The sequence below is a fragment of the Dromiciops gliroides genome, chromosome 2 (genome assembly GCF_019393635.1).
Source record: "Dromiciops gliroides isolate mDroGli1 chromosome 2, mDroGli1.pri, whole genome shotgun sequence".
In the NCBI taxonomy this organism is placed as follows: domain Eukaryota; kingdom Metazoa; phylum Chordata; class Mammalia; order Microbiotheria; family Microbiotheriidae; genus Dromiciops; species Dromiciops gliroides.
Genome location: NC_057862.1, coordinates 263,660,955 through 263,686,451, shown reverse-complemented (window position 1 = coordinate 263,686,451; position 25,497 = coordinate 263,660,955). Strand labels below are relative to the sequence as shown.

At 37.4% G+C, this 25,497-nt stretch overlaps 1 protein-coding gene across 1 annotated transcript in view; it reads left to right on the top strand.

Moving 5' to 3' along the window:
• Nucleotides 1–25,497, top strand: part of MDGA2 (MAM domain containing glycosylphosphatidylinositol anchor 2) — a 707,950-nt gene that overhangs the window by 235,593 nt on the left and 446,860 nt on the right. The window contains exon 5 of the mRNA XM_043986356.1: nucleotides 20,286–20,418. Within this exon, the coding sequence (XP_043842291.1) occupies nucleotides 20,286–20,418 (133 nt within the window). The remainder of the gene's footprint in view (nucleotides 1–20,285; nucleotides 20,419–25,497) is intronic.

Genomic DNA, 25,497 nt, shown 5'->3' with positions numbered 1-25,497 from the left:
TATAATTCATCCCATTCCACCTCCCCTTTCCTCTCCTCCCCATAGACTCCCTTTTTAACCCCTTAATTCTTTTGTATCATCACATCAAAGACAATTTATATTTATACCCTCTATATAAAGTCCTTCTCTCTGCCCAAATACATTTACAATTCTTAAGACTTATGAGTATTATCTTCCTGTGTAGGGATATAAACAGTTTAACCTAATAGGGTAACCTTTTTTTTTCCCCTCTGTTTACCTTTTTATACTTCTCTTGATTCTTGTATGTTGAGATCAAATTTTCTATTCAGTTCTGGTCTTTTCACCAGGAAAGATTGAAAGTCCCCAATGTCATTAAATGTCCATCTTTTCCCCTGAAAGAAAATGCACATTTTTGCTGGGTAATAGATTCTCGGCTGCAATCCAAGCTCCTTTGCCTTCCAGAATATCATATTCTAACCCTTGCGGTCCTTTAATGTTGAAGCTGCCAGGTCCTGAGCAATCCTGACTGTGGCTCCATGATATTTAAATTGCTTCTTTCTGGCTGCTTGGAGTATTTTCTCCTTCACCTGATAATTCTGGAATTTGGCTACAATGTTCCTTGGAGTTTTCCTTTTGGGGTCTCTTTTAGGAGGTGATCGGTGGATTCTTTCAATGATGATTTTATCCTCTGATTCTATGATATCAGGGCAGTTCTCCTTAATAATTTCCTGGAATATGGTGTCTAGATTCTTTTTCTGGTCATGGCTTTCAGGCAGTCCAATGATTTTCAAATTGTCTCTCCTGGATCTGTTTTCCAGATCAGTTGTCTTTCCAATGAGGTATTTCACATTTTCTTCTATTTTTTCATTTTTTTTATTCTGCTTGACTGATTCCTGGTGTCTCATGGATTCCTTATCTTCCAACTGTCCAACTTTAATTTTTAAGGCAGTGTTTTCTTCAATGAGATTATGCACCTTTTTTTCCATTTTGGCTAAGTGAATTTTTAAGGTATTGTTTTCTTCAGTGAGATTATGCAGCTTTTTTTCCATTTGGCCAAATGAATTTTTTAAGGCTTTGTTTTCTTCAGCTTCTTTTTCCAAGCTGCTGATTCTTTTTTCATAGTTTTCTTGTTTTGCTTTCATTTCTCTCCCCATTTTTCTTCTACCTCTTGCAATTGATTTTTAAAATCCTTTTTGAGCTCTTCCAGGAAGACTTTTTGTTCTTGAGACCAATTCACCTTCCCTTGTGAGGCTTTAGATGTAGACAATTTGAGGCTATTGTCCTCATCTGAGTTTGTGTTGACTTCTTCCCTATTGATACAGAAGCTCTCAATGGAGAGGGCTCTTTTTTGCTTCTTACTCATTATTGCAACTTGTTTATTTATTTTTTAAGTTGAGGTCTGCTCTGGGGGCACCAGGGTCCCTGTTTTGGGCTTCTTGTGCAGGGGTATAGGTGCTGTGTGACCGGGCTTTTACTCTGAGGCCTTTATGGTGTGTGGAGATCCCCCGCCCTGCACTTCCTGTCTGATTGTGCTCGGCCAGCCAGGCGCCTGACCCTGGCGTCTGATCCCGCCTGACCCGTTTGTGGCCCTCTCGGCCGGTGCAGGTGGGTCTTTCCACTGTCCTTCTTGGCCACCAGATTTTTGAACCAGGTTCCGGGAGCCTCAGTTGTTCGGCTGTGGCCCGCAGCTCCTGCTGACTTGCCCCGACCCCCTCGGCGCTGGGTTGCTGCCCTGCGCTGGGCCTTCCTTTTGCCCGAGTCAGACCGACCTTTTCCTGAAGTCTTCTAAATGATCTCTGGTTGGAGGACTGTGTCTCTCTGTCTCTTTGCAGGTTCTGTAGTTTCTGAATCCGTCCAGAGGCTTGATTTAATGTTCGTTTTGAGGGAACAGAAGGAGAGCTCAGGCAGCTTGCTGCTTCCTCTCAGCCATCTTGGCTCTGCCGCCCTCTAACTCATTATTGATTAGAAATATGTAAGTCAAAACAATTCTCAAGTACTACCTCATACCTACTGGATTGAATAATAGGACAGCAGAGGAAAACATTAAAAGCTGTAGGAGATATGGGGAAAATGAGACATTATTGCACTGTTGGTAGAGTTGTAAACTGATTCAAACATTCTGTAGAGCAATTTGGAACTATGGCCAAAGTGCTATAAAACCTTGCAACGCAACTACTAGGTTGTATCCAAAAAGAGATAAAAAAGAAGTTGGGGGGGCGGCTAGGTGGCGCAGTGGATAGAGCACCGGCCCTGGATTCAGGAGGACCTGAGTTCAAATCCGGCCTCAGACACTTAACATTTACTAGCTGTGTGACCCTGGGCAAGTCACTTAACCCCAATTGCCTCACTAAAAAAAAAAAAAAAAGAAGAAGAAGTTAGGGGACCTATATGTACAAAAAATATTTATAACAGCCTTTTTCTAGTGAAAAGAATTTGAAATTGAGGAGAGCCTATCAACTGGTGTATGACTTAACAAATTGTGGGATGAGATTATTGTGTTCTAAAAAATGATGAGCAGGATGCTCTCAGAAAAACCTGAAAAGACTTACAACAGCTGATGCAAAGTAAAATGTACTGTATACAAAATAATATCAAGATTGTAAGATAGTCAGCTGTGAATGACTAAGCTATTCTCAGCAATACAATGATCCAAGACAACTCTAAAGGACTGATGATGAAAAATGTTATCTATCCCCAGAACTGATGGTATGTGAATACGTATTGAAGCATATTTTTTTTTAGTTTATTTTTCTTAATTTTTTTGTCTATTTTCTTTCACAACCAGACAAATATGGAAATGTTTTCATGACCACACATGTATACATTATATTGGAATTGCTTAAGTTCTTAAGGAGGGAAGAGGGAGTGGGGAGGGAGGGAAGAAAAGACTTTGGGGCACAAAATTTCAAAAATGGATGTTAAAAATTGTTTTTATATGTAATTGAGGAAAAATAAAATTCTAAATAAATGAAATTTTTTTTACAAAAACTAGAGAGGTTTCTTTCAGAATATTTTGAAATATGACATCCAGGTTTTTTTTTTCCTTTTTGGTCATAGTTTATATTTTATACAACAATTTTAAAATTCTGAAAAGTATTTTATTATTTTCCAGTTACATGTAAAGATAGTTTTCAACATTTGTTTTCATAGGATTTTGAGTTACAAATTTTTCTCCCACCCTCCCCAAGACAGAAAACTATCTGATATAGGTCATATATGTACAATAACATTGAATATATTTTTGCATTAGTCATATTGTGAAAGAAGAATCAGAAAACAAGGGAAAAAGATCAAAAAGAAAAAAAAAACAGCCAAAAAGTAGAACCAATATAGTTCAATCTGTATTCAGAATCCACAGTTCCTTTTTCTGGTGGTGGAGAACATTTTCTATCATGAATTCGGTGGAATTGTCTATGATGACTGCACTACTGAGAAGAGCCAAGTCTATCGCAGTTGATCATCACACAATGTTGCTGGTGTAAGGAATTAATTGTGATTTGGGGTTTTCATAACGTTATTTTTGCTTCATTATTGTCAGGCTGAAAAAATGTAAGCTTGAAAAGCCTAAGAGAAGATGGGGTGTACTTTGGGAGATAATTGAACAAACAAGAGGAACTCTGACCACAGGGAACATTTATTGAAACTAAGTAACCAAGCTTCCCCTAATATCTCCCCCCCTACACACATGTTCCTGGCCAGATTATAATGGGGACAGCCCATGTGGGTGTGCTGAGACTAAGAACATGACTAAGAACCACCCCTTCCTGTGGGAGAGACAGAGGCAGTTAGAGGAAGAGAGGGAGAGGGGAGTTTTTTCGGAGGAGAGTTTTTCTGAGAGGTACGGGGAAGGAAGGCAGACAGTTAGAGGAGCTGTTGGTGTTTGACCTTTGGACCAAAACAGAAGAGACTGCAAGCTAATTCTCCTTAAAGTCACAGATTTCAGGTAGTTGTGAGTTTGTGTTTTTTGAGGCAAAGCTAGCTCTTTGGAGCTAGCTGGGCTGGAGGCAAGTTCAGGGTGTGTGGGGCCTTTTTAGCCCAGAGATTTAAATTCTTTCTCATTGTCCCATTAATAAAACTGTTTTGTTTTTGAAAGAGGCTGTTTCTTTTCTTACCTTAATACTATGGCAAGCTCCCCAATTAACTCTTCCATTACTAAATTTGGCCTTTAAACTGGTATTGCTACAATGTTCTGGTTCTGCTCATCTCACTCAGCATCAGTTCATGTAAGTCCTTCCAGGTTTCTCTGAACTCCTCCTGCTTGTCACTTCTTACAGCACAATAGTATTTCCATTACATTCATATATCACAACTTGTTTAGCCATTCCCCAATTGATTGGTATCCCCTCAATTTCCAATTCTTTGCCACCACAAAAAGAGTAGCTATAAATATTTTTGTACATGTGGGTCCTTTTCACTCTTCTATGATCTCTTTGGGACACAGACCTAGTAGTGGTATTACTGGGTCAAAGGGTATGTACAGTCCCATAGCTCTTTGGGAATTGTTCCAAATTGCTCTCTCAAATGGTTGGATCAATTCACAGCTCCACCAAAAATGCATTAGTGTTCCAATTTTTCCACAGATTCTACAACATTTATTATTTTCTATTTTTGTCATATCCAATCTGACAGGTGTGAGATGGTACCTCAGAGTTGTTTTAATTTTCATTTCTCTAAACAATAGTTATTTAGAGCATTTTTCATGTGGCAATATATAGCTTTAATTTCTTCACCTGAAAACTGCTTGCTCATATCCTTTGACTGTTTCTCAGTTGAGCAATGACTTGCACTCTTATTTGAATTAGTTGCCTATATATTTTAATTTTTTATTTTTTTTCTTTGCAACAAACATTTATTTTATTTTTTCCAGTTACACGAATGTTTTCAACATTCATTTTCATAAGATTTAGAGTTCCAAATTTTTCTCCCTACCTTCCTTTCCTCCTGCCTCCACAAGACATCAACCAGGTTATATATGTACAATCCAAAAGTGCTTTTTTTATCGGTTCTTTCTAGAGGGGTTGATAGTATAATTCATCATTAGTCCATTGGGATTGTCTTGGATCACTGTATTGCTGAGAATAAAATACTGTTGTCACTATGCGCAATGTCCTCCCAGTTCTACTCCACTATATATAAGTTCATTATGAGTCTTTCCAGGTTTTTCTGGTATCTTCCTGTTTGCCTTTTCCTATAGCACAATACCATTCCACTACAGTCATACCACAGCTTCTTCAGTCATTCCTTAATTGATAGACATTCCCTTTCTCTTTTTTATGTTTACTATTGTTAATGGTTTCCCTCCATTGTATTCCCTTCACCAAGATATTTACTCTATTATCTATCTTCTTTCACCCTATCCTTCTTCAAAAAGGATTTGCCCCCCCCCAGTCTGCCCTCCCTTTTTTTTTTTTTTTTTTGATGGGGCAATAAGGGTTAAGTGACTTGTCCAGGCTCACACAGCTAGTAAGTATTAAGTGTCTAAGGCCAGATTTGAATTCAGGTCCTCCTGAATCCAGGGTCGGTGCTTTATCCATTGCACCAACTACCTTCCCCCTTCTTGCCCTCCCTTCTTTTGCCCCTACCTCTTTATCCCCTTCCCCATCTATTTTCCTGCAGGGTTAGATAGATTACTCCACCCAATTGAATGTGTATGTTATTCTCTCCTTGAGCAAATTCTGATGAGATTGAGGTCTTGGAGCCAATTCTGATGAGTGTTAGGCTCAGTTACTGCCCAGATTAAATAGATTACTCCACCCAAGTGTGTATTAATCCTTCCTTGAGGCAACTAACAGGAACCTAACTTGGCTGTATTGAAGAGAAAATGAAATCAAATCAGTGAGCACAAACTATGTGGTTCAAATGTGCAAAAAAAAAAAAAAGGCATATTCAGTTCACCTGGAAGATCTTCTCTTTTTAAAACTTAAGCTGTAATTTCATTGGTATAGAGCATCTCAATGAGGCTTTTCCCTCAGTCAGATCAATCTTAGAGAGCTCCTTGGACAGTGAGTATAAAATGCACTTGCTGCCTTGCTCCTCCCCCATCTCTTCCCCCATTCCATAAGCTCTTTCCTGTTTCTTTCATGTGGGATTTCACCCCATGCTACCTCTGCCCTTCCCCTTCCCACAGTGCATTCCCTTCACCGCTCTATTTAACCCTAAAGATGTCATCATGGGGAAGCTAGGTGACACAGTGGACAAAGCATCCACCCTGGACCCAGGGGTATACCAGCCAAAACCCAGCCTCATACACAAGAGAGTCACCCACTGCATGACCCTAGGTAGTTCCCCCAACTCCAATTTTCATATATTTCTCCAGGGACTTGATTTTGAAAGTCAAATTTGCCCTACAGTTCAGGTCTTTTCATCATGACTACCTGAAAGTCCTCTTTTTCATTAAATTCCCATTTTTCCACTGAGAGATTATGCTGAGTTTTGCTGGATATGTGATTCTTGGTTGTAATCCTAGTTCCTTTGTCCTCAGTAATATCATACTCCATACCCTCTGGTCCTTTAATGTAGAAGCTGCAAGATCTTGCACTATCCTGACTGGGGCTCCACAGTACTTGAATTCTTTCTTTTTGGCAGCTTGCAATATTTTCTCCTTGACATGAGAGCTCTGGAATTTGGCTATAATATTCCTAGGAGTTTTCCTTTTGGGATCCCTTTCAGGAAGTGATTGGTGGATTCTTTCAATTTCTATTTTAGCTACTGCTTCTGGAATTTCAGGGCAATTTTCCCTGAGAATATCTTGGAAGATGATGTCTAAGCTCTTTTCTTGATCATGGTTTTCAGGTAGACCAATAATTTTCAAATGATCTCTCCTGGACCTATTTTCCAGGTCAGCAGTTTTTCTCAGAAGATATTTCACATTGCCCTCTATTTTTTTTTTTATTCATTTGGATTTGTTTTATTGTGTCTTGGTTTCTCTTATAGTCACTGGCTTCCATTTGTTCAATCCCAATTCTTAGGCAATTATTTTCATCAGAGAGCCTTTCCATTTGGCTTTTCAAGATGTTGACTTTTTTCTCATGTCTTTCCTGCATCACCCTCATTTCTCTTTCCATTTTTTCCTCTACCTCTCTAACTTTATCTCCAAAGTCCTTTTTGAGCACCTCTATAGCCTGAGACCAATTCAAATTTTTCTTGGAAGCTTTAGATATAGGGGCCCTGATGTTGACATCTTCCTCTGAGAGTGCACCTTGATCTTCCTTGTCACTGAAGAAACTTTCTATGGTCCTCACCTTTCTCTGTCTGCTCATCTTGCCTTTCTTTTACTTGACTTTTAGCTCCGTAAAGTGGGGCACTGTTTCCAGGTGGCAGTATCCCCAGCTTCAGAAGTCCCAGGTGGTATGATTTAAGGAGCATGAGGTTCTTCACTCACCTGGTCTGTTCCCTGGTCTGTAGATGACCCCAGACCAATTTGTTAATCAACCAGTTTTGTGTGCTGTGGCTGTCAGCTCTGATGAGCCTGTGCCCCTCCCCTACCTGGGCCACTGCTACTCAAGCCTACCTCCTGGTTCTCGTCAGGGGTGAAAAACCCATGTTCTGCCTCAGCACCAGCACAGACCCCTGTAGTCTCCCCCCTGCCCAGGGCTCAGCCCTCTCACCAGACTGTGAGCTTAGTTCCAGATGACATTGATGCTTCAGCTGACTCAGAGGCTCTGGGGTCAAATTTACCTTTCAGTTCAGGCCTTTTCATCACAAATATTTGAAAGTCCTCTTTTTGATTAAAGTCCCATTTTTCCTCTGAAACATTATGAGGAGTTTTGCTGGGTAGGTGATTCTTGGTTGTAATCCCAATTCCTTTGCCCTTTGGTCCTTTAATGTAGAAGCTGCTAGATCTTGTGCTATCCTGACTGGGGCTCCATAGTACTTGAATTCTTTCTTTTTGGCAGCTTGCAATATTTTCTCCTTGACCTGAGAGCTCTGGAATTTGGCTATAATATTCCTAGGAGTTTTCCTTTTGGGATCCCTTTCAGGAGGTGATTGGTGTATTCTTTCAATTTCTATTTTACCTTCTAGAACATCAGGGCAATTTTCCCTGACAATTTCTTGGAAGATGATATCTAAGCTTGATCATGGTTTTCAGGTAGACCAATAGTTTTCAAATGATCTCTCCTGGACCTATTTTCCAGGTCAGCAGTTTTTCAAAGAAGATATTTCACATTGTCCTCTATTTGTTTTTTATTCATTTGGATTTGCTTTATTGTTTCTAGTTTTCTCAAAAAGTCACTAGCTTTCATTTGTTCAATCCTCATTCTTAGGCAATTATTTTTGTCAGAGAGCTTTTGTACCTCCTTTTCCATTTGGCCAATTTGGCTTTTCAAGCTGTTGACTTTTTTCTCATGTCTTTCCTGCATCACCCTCACTTCTCTTTCCATTTTTTCCTCTACCTCTCTAACTTTATCTCCAAAGTCCTTTTTGAGTGCCTCTATGGCCTTAGACCAATTTGTATTTTTCTTGTAAGCTTTAGATATAGGAGCCCTGACATTGCCATCCTCCTCTGAGGGTGAACCCCAATCTTTCTTTTCAGTTAAGAAACTTTCTATGGTCCTCACCTTTCTCTGTCTGCTCATCTTGCCTTTTTTTACTTGACTTTTAGCTCCTTAAAGTGGGGAACTATTTCCAGGCTGTACTATCCCAAGCTTCAGGAGGTCCCAGGTAGTATGATTTAAGGAATAGCAGGTTCATCACTTGCCTGGACTATTCCCTGGTCTGTAGATGACCCAAAACCAATTTGCTAATTAACCAGATTTGTGTGTTGTGGTTGTCAGCTCCAATGAACCTATGCTCCCCCTCCTCCTGTCCACTGCTACTCAAGCCTACCACCTGGTTCAAAGCAGTCGTGAAAAACCCATGTTCTGCCTCAGCACCAGCATAGATCCCTGTAATCTCCCCCCTGCCATGGGCTCAGCCCTCTCACCAGACTGTGAGCTTAGTTCCAGAAGACACTGGCCCTGCAGCTGATTCAGAGGCTCTGGGGTGGGGTCTCTTTCTCTGGTGAGGTCTTCCTGGGACTCGATCTGTGTCAGGGTGACTATGGGATTTGGCTCCATTCCTCTATCAGTACAGCACCCCCCTCCTTCTGACCTTCCAAGCTGTCCTTATTTGGAAGAAGATTTCAGCATGTTTTTCTGTGGTTTTGATGCTCCAGGAATTGTCCTATGGCATCATTTGGATGTTTTTTGGAGTGATTATGTCATGAGTTTGAGAGCTCACTGTCTTTCCTTCACCATCTTGACTCCACCCCCTCCGATTCTGCCAATATATTTTGGAAATGAGGCCTTTATCAGAAATACTGGATTTAAAAATTGTTTCCCAGCTTTTTGCTTCCATTCTAATTTTGGCAGAATTGCTTCTGTTTGTACAAAAAAATTAATATAATGCAATCAAAATCATCCATTTTGCATTTCATAATATTCTCTATTTCCTATTTGGACATAAATTGTTTTCCTCTCCGTAGATCTGAGAGGTAAAATACTCCTTCCTCCCCTAATTTGCCTATGGTATCATCCTCTATGTCTAAACCATGTATAGCTTTTGACCTTATTTTGGTATACAGTGTAAGATGTTGGTCTATGCCTAGTTTCTGCCATACTATCTTCCAGTTTTCCCAGCAGTATTTGTCAAATACTGAGTTCCTATCCCAGAAGCTAGAGTCTTTGGGTTTATCAAACAGTAGATTACCATTCTCATTTAGTACTGTGTTTCCTGTGCCTAACCTATTCCACTGATCTATTGACTCTATTTCTTAGCCAGTACCAAATAATTTTGATGATTGCACCTTTATAGTATAGCTTCACACGTGGCATTGCTAGCCCACCTTCCTGGACATTGTTTTTTCAATTAGTTCCCTTGATATTCTTGATTTTTTATTCTTCCAGGTGAATTTTATTATTTTTATAGCTCTATAAAATAATTTTTAGGTAGTTTGATTGGTCTGGCACTGAATAAGTAAATTACTTTAGATAAAAATGTCATTTTTATTATATTAGCTTGGCCTATCCACGAGCAATTGATATTTTTCCAATTATTTAGATCTGATTTTATTTGTGTGATTAGTGCTTTGTAATTTTGTTCACTAAGTTCCTTGGTTTGTCTTGGCTGGTAAACTTCCAAGTATTTTATATTGTATTCAGTCACTTTAAATAGAATTTCTCTTTCTATCTCTTGCTGCTGAATTTGTTGATCATGTATTAGAAATGCTGATGATTTATGTGTATTAATTTTATATCCTGCCACTTTGCTAAAGCTGTTAATTGTTTTGAGTGGTTTTTTAGTTGATTCCTTATGATTCTCTGACTATACCATCATATCATCTTCAAAGACTGAAAGTTTTGTGTCCTCCTTGCCTATTCTAATTCCTTTAATTCCTTTTTCTTCTCTTATTTCTAAAGCTAACATTTCTAGTAAATTATTAAATAATAGAGGTGATAATAGACATCCCTGTTTTACTCCTGATCTTATTGCAAATGTGTCTAATTTATCCCCGTTACATATAATGTTTGCTGATGGCTTTATGTAAATACTGCTTATTATTTTAAAGAAAGCTCCAGATCTTCCTATGCTCTGTAGTGTTTTTTAATATTAATGGGTGTTATATTTTGTCAAATGCTTTCTCTGTGTCTATTGAGAAAATTATATGATTCTGGTTAGTTTTGTTATTGATGTAGTTGATTATGTTGATAGTTTTACTATTGTTTAACCATCCCTACATTCCTGATATAAATCCCACCTGGTCATAGTGTAGTATACTGGTGATCACTTGTTGCAATCTCTTTGCTAATAATTTAAGATTTTTGCATTGATATTCATTAGGAAAATTGGCCTGTAATTTTCTTTCTCTGTTTTGGCTCTGCCTGGTTTAGGTTATCAACACCATATTTGTTTTATTAAAGGAATTTGGTTGAACTCCACCTATTTTGCCAAATAATTTGTATATTATGGAATTAATTGTTCTTTTAATATTTGGTAGAATTCACTTGTAAACCCGTTTTGCCCTGGAGATTTTTTCTTAGGAAGTTCATTGATGGCTTGTTCAATTTTTTTTCTAAAGTGGGCTAATTTAAGGATTTTATTTCCTCTTCAGTTAATCTGGGCAATTTGCATTTTTGTAAATATTCATTCATATCACTTAGTTTGTCAAATTTATTGTCATACATTTAGATAAAAGAGCCCTGAATTATTGCTTTAATTTCCACTTCATTGGTGGTGAAATCACCCCTTTTGTTTTTGATACTGATAACTTGGTTTTCTACTTTCTTTTTTTTTAAATCAAATTTAACAAAGTTTTATCTGTTTTTAAATTTTTTTCATAAAACCAACTCTTAGTTTTATTGATTAATTCTTTGTTTTTCTTACTTTCAATTTTTTGAGTTTCTCCTTTGATTTTCAGGATTTCTACTTTAGTATTTAATTGGGGATTTTAAATTTGTTCTTTTTCTAGCTTGTTTAGTTGCATACCCAATTCATTGATCTCCCTTTTTTCCATTTTATTCATGTAAGCATTTAGAGATAAAAAATTTCCCCCTAAGAACTGCTTTGGTTGCATCCCAAAGGTTTTGGTATGTTGTCTCATTATTGTCATTCTCTTGGATGAAGTTATTGATCATTTCTATGATTTGTTGTTTGAACCATTCATTTTTGGGGATGAAATCATTTAGTTTCCAATTAATTTTCAGTTTACCTTTCCACAGTTCTTTATTACATGTAAATTTTATTGCATAATGATCTGAGAAGAATGCAAGTACTTTTTCTCTTTATACATTTGACTATGAGGTTTTTGTGCCCTAATACATGGTCAATTTTTCAATATGTGCCATGTACCTCTGAGAAAAAAGTATATTCCTTTCTATCCCCTTTCCTTTTTCTCTAGACATCTATTATACCTATCTTTTCTAACACTATTTACTTCTCTAACTTCTTTCTTATTTGTTTTTGAGTTCATCCCATTCACATTTATAGTTAAGATTACTAACTGTTCATTTCCCTCTATCCTCTTTTCCCCTTCATTTGCACTCTTTTTTTCTTCTTTTACCCTATTCTTCCTTACCAGTGTTTTGCTTCTGACCACTGCCTCCCTCAATCTGCCCTGCCTTTTATCAGCTGCCCTTCCTTTTCTTTCCCTTCTTCTGTAGGCATTAAAATTAGCCTCAGGTTCCCTGAGTAGAGCTGTCCCTCCCCCTCCTTTTCAGCTGCAGGGGGCCTTTGAGCCGGGCTAAAATGAGCCCATGAAAGACCAGAGAGATGCTGTGGTTTGCTTTGCCTGGCCCCTAGCTCCTAGCGTGGACAGCATGGGGTTTGGCAGGCTCTGGGTGGTGGTGGGGCAGCCCGAGTTTCACCTGAGAGAAGGGATATATAGCCTGGGAGGCAGAGATGCTAGGGATTTGCAAGGGGTTGGAGAAAGAGCTAGCGAGAAGGTATGGAGATGCCAGAGGAATGAGGATGCTAAAGGCCTTTTCAGGGGGGTCAACAAAGGGAAGGGGGCTTGGAGTTAGAAGAAAGGAGAGGAGCAGTGAAAGCGAGAGGGGGATTTTTCCAGTGAGAGTGAAAGGAGAGCTAGCAAGGGTTTAGAGACACTGAGAGATTGGTGGGAGAAGAAGTGCAGGGGAGATGGAGTGAGGGAAAAAAAGAGTTTGAGAAAGTTGGAGAGGACTGAAGGTGAACCCGTCCAACAAGGTGTGGTTTCAAGCCTCAGTGGCAGCAAGGCAAGAGGCAGCAACAGCCCTTATTATATTAAAAGCAGTCAGGTAGTATAACTTTGCATTTCTTTACCCTTATCTCTTACATTTATTTCTCTATATAAACCCTGCTTTGATTATTTAATTAAAAGAGGCATTTGCTTGTCAATTTGGGAGAAGCAGTGTGGAAAATTTTAAATGGCCCCCAACAGACTTGCTTTAGGCAATTAATAGCAGTCAGATAGCCGGCCAGTCAAAATTCCACAGATTAGTCCCAATTAATATAATATTTTTACATTTGAATGGTGACCCAGATGGGACTTATGGCCCAATTATAATTTTTCTGAAGTTATAATTTTTCGTATAGATATAATTTTTATATAGCCCACAGTTATAACATTTACAGATTAGGATAAATTAATTTTTTTTTACTCACTTCCACTGCTTCTGCTCTCCCTTCTATCAGTACCACCCTTTCCCTTTTCCCCTTTTAATTCCTTAAAGAGTAATGTAAGTTTCTTTATACAAATTGATGTATATGTTATTCCCTCCCTGAACCATATCTGATGAGAGTAGGTTGAAACAATGCTCACTCCTCCCTTCTTTCCCTCTATTATAATAGGGTTTTTTGTGCTTCTTTATATGATGTAATTAACCCCATTCCACCTCCTCCTCTGTTTCCTACCCCATTCTCCTTTTATTCTGCCACTGGAGTTTCTTTATATTATCACATCAAAGTCAACTTAATAACAATACCCCAATGGAGAAACAGATTTCAAGAGTTAAAAGTATTATCTTCTCTTGTAGGGATTTAAAGAATTTCACCTTATTGAATTACTTTTTCCCCCTGTTTTCCTTTTTACACTTCTCTTGAGTCTTATATTTGAAGCTCAGATTTTCTGTTCTATTTTGGTCTTTTCATCAAGAAACGTTGAAACTTCCCTATTTCATTGAATGTCCATCTTTTCCTCTGAAAGAGAATGCTGTTTTGCTGGGCAGTTGATTCTTGGTTTTAATCCAAGCTTTTTTGCCTTCCTGAATATTATATTCCAAGCCCTCTGGTCCTGTAATGTTGAAGCTGCCAGGTCCTGTGCAATCCTGACTGTGTATCCATAATATTTAAATGGTTTCTTTCTGGATGCTTGGAGTATGTTCTCCTTCCCCTGATAATTCTGGAACTTGGCTATATTCCTTGGAGTTTTCCTTTTGCGGTCTCTTTCAGGAGGTGATTGGTGGATTCTTTCAATGACTATTTTATCCTCTGATTCTACAACATCAGGGCAGTTCTCCTTGATAATTTCCTGGAATATGGTGTCTAGACTCTTTTTCTGATCATGGCTTTCAGGTAATCCAATAATTCTTAGATTATCTCTCCTGGATCTATTTTTGAGATCAGTTGTCTTTCCAATGAGGTGTTTCACATTTTGTTCTATTTTTTTAGTCTTTTGATTTCGCTTAACAGATTCTTGTTGTCTCATGGAGTCATTAGCTGCCATCTGCCCAATTTTAATTTTTAAGGCATTATTTTCCTCAGTAAGCTTTTGCACTTCCTTTTCCATTTGCTCAATTTTTTTCTCCCATTTGTCCAATTGTATATTTTAAGGAATTGTTTTCTTCAACCAATTTTTGTGCTTCTTTTTCCAGCATAATTCTCATTTCTTTTCCCATGTTTCTTCCACCTCTCTTATTTGATTTTTAAAAGCCTTTTGGTCTTGAGACAAGATCATCTTCCCACTTGTGGCTTCACTTGTAGGCATTTTGACAAACTCATCTGAGTTTTTCTTATGGTTTTCCCTTCCACCATAGAAGCTGTCAATGATAAGGGTCCTTTTCTGTTTCTCATTCACATTGTAGCCATTTTTCAACTTTAAAAGTTGAAGTCGGCTCCTGGGGCACAGGGGTCACTGTTGAAAGCCTCTTGTGCTGGGGGATAGGGGCCAGGTCTCTGACTTTCTGTTCTGAGCCCTCTGTGGCTTTTGGATTCCTCACCACCCTGGGCTTTCTCCCTGAGTTGGGATGGCATGGCTAAGTCATGCTTGTCTTTTGGGTGGTTCTCTAGCTGGCAGTTTGCCGTCCCAGCCAGGGATGGTAGGTCTCAAAAATGGCCTGTTTTGCCACCAGACTTCTGAGCTAGGATCAAGGGTCCTCAGTGACCTATTTATGCTCTGTCCAGGAGCCTCCTGCTGACCTGTCCAGAACTCCTCCACAGTGTGCCACTCTCAACTGGGCTGAATTGCCCTGTGCTGAGCTGTGCTGTACCAAGCAACCCTCCCCTTTCGGCCAAGTGAGGCAGACCTTTTCTGAAGTCTTCTAAATTATCTCAAGTAAGATGATTGTGTTGCTCTGTCTTTTTGTACTTTCTGTGGTTCCAGAATCCATTTAGAGGCTTGATTTAATGTTGTTTTTGAGCGAAACTTGGGAGAGCTCAGGCAACTTCCTGCTTCTCTCCACCATCTTGGCTCTGCCTAAATTACTTCTTCTTGATCTATTTTTTCTTTTTTTTTTTTTTCAAAAAAGTTTTATAAATAAGTTTTTATTGAGATGTCCCTTTTTATAAAAATAATTTCTCCCTGTATTATTTTTCTTCCTTCTTTTCCCAAAAAGCTATTTCATGCATTAGTATTTTTAAAGAGGGGAGAATATATTTAAAAAGGGGAGAGTCAGCATAATAATATATGATAAAATGTGTGGACTTCCCACTTTTTTAAAGGGATGTCTTTTCATATCTCTTCTTTCAAACCATACTTGTTCTTTATATATTTATAAAATTCACTTTTTTTTTTTTGCTGGTTATTTCCATTTACTCTTATAGTCATTCTGCATATTGGTATCAGACGCTAGGTCTGTGACCCTGGGAAATTCACTTAACCCTATTTGCCTCAGTTTCTTCATCTGTAAAATGAGCCAGAAAATGGCAAACTGCTCCAGTATATTTGCCATGAGAACTCCAAATAGAGTCATCAAAAGTTGGATGTGATTGACTAAACAGCAACAACGTCTAAGCTCTGCTTTTTCACTTTTTACCAATTCAAGTAGATCTTTTCATGTTTTTTGATATTCATCACATTAATCATTTCTTTTAAAAATAAGTTTATTTAATTGGTTATTTCTTTTAAAAGATTTATTTATTTATTTAAATATTTCCCAATTTTTAATAAAATTTTTAACATTCATTTTTTAAAAATTTTGACCTCCAAATTTCTCATTGTCTCCCAGGACTGCTTCAGCCCTTGAGAAGGAAAGCAATATCATGTCACTTATACATGTGAAAACATAAAAACATATTTGCATATTAGCCATGATATAAAAGAAAATACATACACATAAAATTCCCAAGAAAAATAAAGTTAAAAACAATATATCCTTCAATTTTCACTTAGAGTTCATCAGTTTTTTCCCTGGAGGTAAATAGCATTTTTCGTCATGGTTCCTTTGGATGGGTCTTGGATCATAATTTTGCTCAGAGTAGCTAAATTTTTCACAGTTGATCATTATTACAATATTACTGTACTATGTTTTGCTGTTAAATGTTTTCCTAGTACTATTCACTTTTCATCAGTTTTTATAAGTCTTCCCAGGTTTTCTGACACCATAATATTCCATCATAATTACATGCCACTTCTATCTAGGATCAAAAGTCTTTTACAGCTGATAATACTTAGAATATTGCTGTTACTGTATATCCTAGCTTCTTAAACTGTGGATTTTGATTCCATATTTGGTTGTATAACTGAATGTGGGGCTGTGAAAAATTTGGCAACAGTAAAGAGCTATGTATACCTGTTTTATATACCTATATACATGGTGTCAGGTAAAAATTTCTTGGGTGAAAAGGGGTCATGAGTGAAAAAAATTTAAGAAGCTCTGCTGTGTACAATGTTGTCCTGCTTCCATTCATTTTGCTGGTTCATATGTCTTCCCAGGTTTTCTAAAATCATCCTGCTCATCATTTCTTATAACCCAATAGTACTCCATCCCAACTGTATGCCATAAGTTGGTCATTCACCAACTGATGGTCAGTCCCTCAATTTCCAATTCTTTGCCACCACAAAAGAGCTATTATAAACATTTTTGTACATTTAGGTCCTTTTACTTTTTTTTCTATTTCTTTGGGATATGGACCTAGCACTGGTATTGCTGGGTCAAAGGGTATGCACAGTTTTTTCCACATTCCCTCCAGCATTTGTCATTTTCCTTTTCTATCATGCTAGCCAATCTGATAGTTGTAAGGTGATATGCTGGTATGGTTTTATTTTACATCTCTCTAAGTTGTAGTGATTTAAAGCACTTTTTCAGGTGACTATTGATTTAATTTCTTCTTCTGAAATCTGCCTTCAAGTCTCTTGACCATTTATTAATTGGGGAATTGATCTTATTTTTGTAAATTTGGCTCAGTTTCCTGTTTATTTGAGATATGAGGCCTTAGAGAGGAATTCGCTTTAATTTTGCCCTTGCCCCCAAACCCTTGTTTCCTTCTTCCCTTCTAATCTTGCCTTATTTGGGCAAAAAATGTTTAAATTTTTAGCAATCAAAATTAACTCATTTTACTTCCTGTTGTGAAGTTTAAAATCTAATGTGTGGTCACCTTATTCCTGTCCCAAGTGTAGGGAAAATTAGCTAGGGTTTACTTATAAATTAGAAGCTTTAGCACCAGTTTTAGACATTAAGCATTTATTAAAGCATACCAGGTATTAGTAAAAAGAGAACACCTGGGTCAGAAAGATAGGAAAGCCAGCTAGGATCTATGGGAGAAAGAAGAGAAAAAGAGTCACCTTCACCTAAGAGTCTCAGGCCAAAAAGAGGAAGTTTCTGTGCCTGGTAGAGTAGAAGCTACCTGCGCATCCAGAAGAGAGGCAGTGCCTACACACTGCTCCAAGATAATTGGGTAGTAGCATTCAAGTCCATTGATTCACTGGACTTGAGCGTGGTCCCGTGTTGAGGTCAAAGTCCACAGTCTCTGAGAACATGCCCTCTTCAGAGTCAGGCAGGTGTGGTTTCAATCAAGTAAACTTCAAGTACATTAATCAGTGAAGTCAGTCAATTCTCTGTCAATCCAATCAATCCAAATCAATCCCAGATGGGGCCTTTGGGCATTGGCAAAGCCCATTATTTTCTTACAGACCCCCCCCCCCCCTTGTGCTTCATTAAACATAATTTCCTTAAATGAAGCAATAACATTACAGATACTTATGACTAACATTGTAGAGGGAATGAAAAGAAAGAAAAGAAACTGAGTGACACATTGACAAAAACTATATTGTTTGGAATTCTTGCATTTTGTATATTATATTCTGAGTCAAAGCAAATTCACATTTTTTGCTGTCATTATTATCCTCAGTTGTTAAATCCATATGAGTCTTGAATTATGGGAACTTACCATTTGAGGCATTAATTGCCTTTATTCTGAGTTATCAGATCTGAGCAGCCAAGATGACAGCCATCTATGAGAGGAATACATACAAGAGCAAGCATTGAACTGTCACAGAAGGGGAGACATGCACGAAGTCCAGGTACTGCACTGCTTTGGGAAAGGCCGAGAAAACAGCCATTGGCAAGAGCTGAGGTTGGATTCTCTTGGTTTAATTTTCCCCCCACATAGCTCCAGATGGCGGGGCTATGCCATCTCATTCTATGCCTGACTTCAATTCCCCCTCCTATATGCCTGATACCATGGACATCTCAATCCTATGCATCTGATTAAGGCTGACTCAGTATCCCCTCAACATACTGCATTGGCTGTCTGTAGAGCCACGAAGTTTGGCAATGCTCATTTCTCTTATTTCTCTGTTCTTTTATGGTAACCCAATAATTACCTCAGGTGTCATGATAAATACAATGTTAGATTTGGCCTTGACATCGGTTACCAATTATTTTAGAGTTCTTACTGGATTTGCCTTAGCAGGAAGATTTTCAAATATTTAATATCATCTACAGTTATTTTAAATGGAATTCAGATGATTTGTGTAGGTTGATTTTGTATATCATAACTTTGTTAAAATTGGTATCTTTTAGAAGGAGCTCTTTAGGGTTTTCTAAGGATATTCATCATATTTTACAAAGAGTCATAATTTTGTTACAACAGTTTGTATAATGAAATCCTCACTTATAAGGGCAGGGATTGAGGTGAAGAAAAAGAGGAACTTTGGACAGGAACTAAACTCCTTGAGAAAGGAGGAAGGCTGTCTTAACTAGTGAATAACAGTCACAGTATCTGGATACAATGATACATCTAAACATTTTGAACATCAATAAAAGAGATATTAGTGATAAGAGATTGTAGAAAAAGGCCTATAAATTATAAGAAAAAAACACAGAAAAGGAAAAGAAGAGAAGGGAAAGGAAAGTAAGGGAATGAGGATTTATTTACAAAACACCTACTATGTTCTAGGCATTATGCTTAACACTTTTACAAATATCATCTCATCTTATACTCATAACAAGCTTAGAATGCAGGTATTCTATTATCCCCATTTTACAGTTTAAATAAGAACCTGGAGAGGACAGGGCAGACATGAATGGATATGATTGAGTGGAGAATGGTGAACAAGGAGGTTAGCTTTTGTTGATGTTCTCCTTGATTAAAAGGATTCTTAATGCAGCCAGGGTATTAGATTAGTACACCCTTCCTTCCCTATAGTAATGGAAGGAAGGAGGGAAAAACAAAGCAGTTGGTAAGATGTATCCATACTTTTGGCCCCAGGTTGACTGGTGGGATAGTGATTGATCTGGAATTGTTTTTAGAGATGATGTGTGGATGTATGGATGTATTGGAGAGAATAGGTGGATGAATGAAAAGATAGATAGATAGATAGATAGATAGATAGATAGATAGATAGATAGAAAGAAAGAAAGAAAGAAAGAAAGAAAGAAAGAAAGAAAGAAAGAAAGAAAGAAAGAAAGAAAGAAAGAAAAAGGTAATTTAGTAAGTACTTACTGGACTGGACACTGTACTAAGTTCTGGGAATACAAGTATAAGCAAGTAATACAGTTCATAATCTCAAGGAATTTACATTCTAATGATATAATGCAAAGAGGAACAGGAAATTGAGCGGGCTAAAATCCTTGTGAGAAGACCTGGTGAAGAATGGACCCAATCAACATAGAGCAGAAATTTTGTCTATCAGAGCCAGGTGGAGAGTCAAAATTTCTGGTATGTTGGGGTTAAATGAGAGTAGGGACATTGTGAAGAGACAGGGAAGATTTCTTCTTCTTTATGTGATCTCCTTGAGGGCAGAGGTTGCGTTTTTGCCTTTATTTACATTCCAAGGACTTAACACAGTGCTATCAGCTTAATAAATGGCATATTCAATGACAGGATAGATGTATATAAACTAAGAATCATTTCAAATATGATGCAAGCTAAGGAGTATATAGAAAGAACCCAGCAGGAATTACTGAATAGATGTGATGTTGACAAATTTGCTATATTGACTTTATAAGGTAGAGAAAGATTATATATAGATTTTATGATACTGTAAAATATAATCTATTTTAAGAAATAGGAAAATTTGTTTAAAATAATACATGAAAATATAACAGATTTTTTATATTTGCATTTTAATCTTCTGAATTAATACAGTGTAATTAAATTACTCTTTCTAGTTAATTATAGGTTCTTTATAATAACCTTTTCTACATTTTCAGGGTGAAACAAAAATCTTAAAGCTAAAGAATCTTCGACCTCAGGACTATGCTAATTACAGCTGTATTGCTTCAGTGAGGAGTGTATGTAATATTCCTGATAAGATGGTATCATTTAAACTCTCCAATAAAACAGGTATGGAACTATTTTGGGGTATTATATGTTTGTTATCAACTCAGTTTATTAAATATTAAAATTTTTGTTCATTAATGTTTTTATTTACTTTTTGATAGATATTATGACAAGAGATTGGGTGGAGAGAGGGAAGAAGGGTGGGAGAATGAGTGGGAAAACCAGGGTACTTGCTGTGACTTCTCTTTTTAGCATAGCATCCTGGTAAGTGAAAGGTTGACCAGTACCATCTGCGTAACTCAGAGTTGGCTATTTTGATGAATTTTAGTTTTTCTGACTTAAACAGAAATTAATTCAGAGATAACACTTTCTGAAGGACATTTTAAGGGTGAGTGTAAATTGAGTTTGAAAATCCTATATTCAAGTACAGAAGAGTATTTCTCCAGGTGTAGCATGAAGATTAACAGTCAGACAATCATCAAGCTTGTTTTAGGTGCAATAGATATTATGCTAAAAACTAGAAAATAAATAATCAGTTTTATGTAGTGATGATGTTTTAAACTGGAGCAAAGACATAGTTTTAAGATACCCTGTTCCCATCAGTATTCCTCATGTAAAATGATCTGGAGAAGTAAATGACAAACCACTCTACTATGAGACTTTAGTGTCAAGAAAACTCCAAATGGTATAAACAAAGAATTGGATGCAACTGAAAAATGACTGAATATGATCAACATCTACTATCAAAAATAACTTACCTAGAAAAGTGGATAATGACATATTAAGAACAAATTGACTTGGGGCAGCTAGGTGGTGCAGTGGATAGAGCGCTGGCCCTAGAATCAGGAGGACCTGAGTTCAAATCTGGCCTTAGACACTTGACACTAACTAGCTGTGTAACTGTGGGCAAGTCACTTAACCCCCATTGCCCTGCCAAAATAAATAAATAAATTAATTAATTAATTAAATCAAATAATCTAATTAATTAATTAATTAATTAATTTTTTAAAAAGTAAAAAAGAAGTTTAAGCAGGAGGGGTCTACTGGGAGTGGAGCCCAACCACATGGTTGTGTTTACACAGATCCAGCCACACATAGGCCACACCAGAGAAATTTACCCCCAGCGCCCCAAATCAGCTACAGTGCTGGTATCTTCTGGAACTAAGCTCACAGTCTGGTGAGAGGGCTGAGCAGTTGACCAGGGGGAGAAAACAAGGGTCTCTGGTGGAACTGAGGAGGAATTCGGTTGCTTTACCCCAGCTGGGAACCAGGAAGAAATTTTGAGTTGCAGTAGCCCAGATGGCAGAGGGGCACAGGCTCACAGGAGCTATTAACCAAGTGAAACAAAATTTTGTTTCCTGGTTGGATAGTAAGTAGGCTTGGGGTTAAATATAGACAAGAGCACAGGATGGTCTAGTGAAGAATTAGCCACTCCATGAATCATATCACCTGGGACCCCCTGACACTTGGGACAGTGCAGCCTGGAAGCAGTGCCCCACTTTAAGAAGGAGTTAAAAGTCAAAAAATAGGTGGGCAAGATGAGCAGACAGAGAAATATTATAAAAACAAATGTTGAAAACTATCTCTACATGTATGCGAACCATTGCTGCTTCCAGGACACACTGTTCTGAGCTACAGCATGGCCCAGGGGTGATTGGGCTTCTTCTCAGCCTGCCTGGCCTGTGAGTAACCACAGCTGCTTTCTCTTTGACCTGGAAACAGAAGTCTGATTGAACTCTGATTCTCTATGGTCAGAAGCTTGGTGTGCCTGTGCCCCTCCCCCACTGGGCCACCACCATTCTGATTCAGCCCACTGGTTCAGAACCAAGGTGCTTTGCCCCAACTCCAGCAGAGACTGCCTCCACTTCAAACCAGCCTACCACTGAGCCCCCTCACCAGTCCGCAATCAGAGTCTCAGAAGCTGCTGGTACTGATGACTCTGAGGCACTCTGGAAGCACTGGCTGTTCCTGGCTGGTTCCGAACTGTTCTCTGAGCTGTTCAGTCTGATCAATAGGTGATCGCAATTGCCCTTTTGTTTTGTTTTGGTGGGGCAATTGGGGTTAAGGGACTTGCCCAGGGTCACACAGCTAGCAAGTGTCAAGTGTCTGAGGTCGGATTTGAACTCAGGACCTCCTGAATCCAGGGCCAGTTCTCTATCCACTGCGCCACCTAGCTGCCCCGCAGTTGAAAAATAGTCTCACTCTATTCTTATGTGCATTAGGCTGCTCTGTTGTTTTTTTTTTTTTAACCGCATTATTTGGGAGTGAGTGGATGGGTTTATCTAGAGCTTGTGGGAGTCATAGCCTCTCTGCCATCTTGGCTCCACCTGTTTATTATTTCTTACAGAACAATAGCATTCCATTCCAAACTTGTTTAGCCATTCCCAAACTAATGGTAAATCCCCTCAATTTCCAATTCTTTACTACTTCAAACAGAGAAGCTATAAATATTTTTGTACATGTGGGTCATTTTTGCTTTTTTATGATCTCTTTTCATTGTCACCTTTTTTTCTGGGGAATTTTCTTGAAATAACATATCCAGATTCTTCCTTCCTTCCTTCCTTCCTTCCTTCCTTCCTTCCTTCCTTCCTTCCTTCCTTCCTTCCTTCCTTCCTTCCTTCCTTTGTTCCTTCCTTTCTTTCACTTTCTTCATGTAATTTAAGTAATCCTATGATGCTTAAGTTATCATTCCTTGATCTGTTTTCCAGGTCATTTTTTTAATGAGCTATATTTTCCTTCATTTTCTCATTCTTTTGACTGTTTAAAAATTCTTTGTTGTCTCCTGTGGTTATTTTTCCATCTGATCCCATTCTCATTTCTTTTGTTAGGGTATTTATTCCCTCCCCCCCCCCCCGCCACTTCTCTCCTCCATAGCTCTCACTTGTTTTATATCTTAATTCTTGTATTATTTCTTCAAAGAATTGTACTTGTTCTTCTGGAAAAGCTATTTTTTATGCCAGAATTTCATTATAGATGTTTTTGAGTTATTCTCCTCTTCTGGGCTTGGGTTTTGATTATATTTGGTATCATAAAAGTCATTTTTTTGGTGTTATTTTCTCATTTTTTTTACTGAGCTCTTAGGAGGAGTTCAATTCCCAGTCCTCCATATAATGACCAAAACAACTTAATTAACTTTTCTTTTTGAATGGCATTCTTTCTTTAGGCTAGGCTCCTCCTCTTTCCTTAGAATAAAACTCCAACCTATATCTTTTCCTTCACTACAGACATAAACATTCTCATGTCCTGGGATCAGTTTTAGCTAAAGCCCTTTCTTTTGGATGGGAAGAGAGAGGAAGATGTGGCCTTTTGTTTAATCACCAGTTAAATATGAGATTGAATTCCTCTGGTGAGAGGATTTTTCTTCTGAGGGGAAAGAGGAGAGAGGATTTTGAAACATTTCTTGTGCCAGAGCTGAAATCTTGAAATATAAACACAGGGGAAAAAGAGAAACGTAGAAAGATAACTATATTTGGCCAATTTGAGGCAAATATAGACAAACTAAAATCATGGAACTGCATAGAGTTAAGTTATTTATGAGCAATAAAAAAGTTTTCCTGACAGTAAAGATGAGAAGTTAGAATAAAATTTATTTATCCTAAGTGATAGTGAAAAAGTAAACAATCGACATCTAATATAATTCAAAAATAGGCATTTAAATGATAAATAAGATAAACTGTAGAACTATATTATGTTTAAAACCATTATATAGACAATTACTATAATCATGATTAGTGGTAATAGTAATAGTAGTAGATGTATGTAATTCATGTGTGCATATGTACTGAAATAAAAATGAATCATTTTGAGAAAAGAGACAGCAAAGCAATATTGGGGGCTTTAATGCATCTTTATCAAACTTGGAGGAACCTAATCAAAATATAAACAAAAAAATAGGTTAAAGATTTGAATAGTTTTAATAAAACTATTGTAGAATGGAAATCATACACAGTTTAGCTGTAAAGTCAAGTATATGGTAATTAAATGCATAAAAAACTTTGCAGTATATGCCAAAATCCAGAAATATTATATTTTTTTACTAACCACAGCATAATAAAATTATAATCAATAGAAGGTTGTTTGAAAAAAATTAGACTTAGGAAACTAAAATACGTGAATCAAAGGAAAATAGAGAAAATTAGATAATTTTATCAATAAAAATAATAATCCAATATAACAAAGCTAAGATTTTACATAGGCAGATCTAGGGGAAAAAATCTAGATCTTTAGTTCATCAACAAAATGGAAAATCATTGAATTAGATATGCAACTAAAACAACTTTGAAAAGTAATACATTTGGGGGCAGCTAGGTGGCACAGTGGATAAAGCACTGGCCTTGGATTCAGGAGGACCTGAGTTCAAATCCAACCTCAGACACTTGACACTTAACTAGCTGTGTGACCCTGGGCAAGTCACTTAACCCTCATTGCCCCGCAAAAAAAACCCACAAAAAAATCCAAAAAACAAAAAATAAACAAACAAAAAGTAATACATTTAATAAATTATAAAGGGCCCAGTGCATACAGAAGTTCTGAAAGTTAAAAAGACATAAAGTCAATTAATTAATAAATGAAACTAGGTTGGGTTAGCTTACTTTTAAAAAATGAACAGGCATTTATTTTTTTACCTTCTCTGTTCCCTTCCCCAAGAAAAAAATACCTAAAAAACCTTCATCAGAAATATCAATGACCAACCCCCCCCAGAAGAAATATCAATGGTTGAGCAAAACAAATTCCTCTCCCTTCCAAAATTGCTATCCCATATAACAAATAGAATTTTAAAAACAAGAAAGAAAAAGAAGAGGAAATCAGCATAACTAAGCATGTGAAAATATGTACTATAGCACTTTTGAACTTCTTACCTTTGCAAAGAGTAAGTAGGGAGTGTCTTCTCATGTTTCTTTTTTCTAGTCATTCCTGTTCTTTAGTTTCACATTTACTTTTGGTTTTGTTTATTGTTTAACCCTTTACATTGTAATAATTATTGTATATATTATATTCTCAACTTTATTTTGAATCAGTTCATGTAGATTTTTAAATGCTTTTTTGTATTCATTGCATTTATTATTTTTTGGTAGCACAGTCATATTATAATTGTGTCCATGTATCCATATATCCATTGTATCCACAAATGGTTTAGCCATT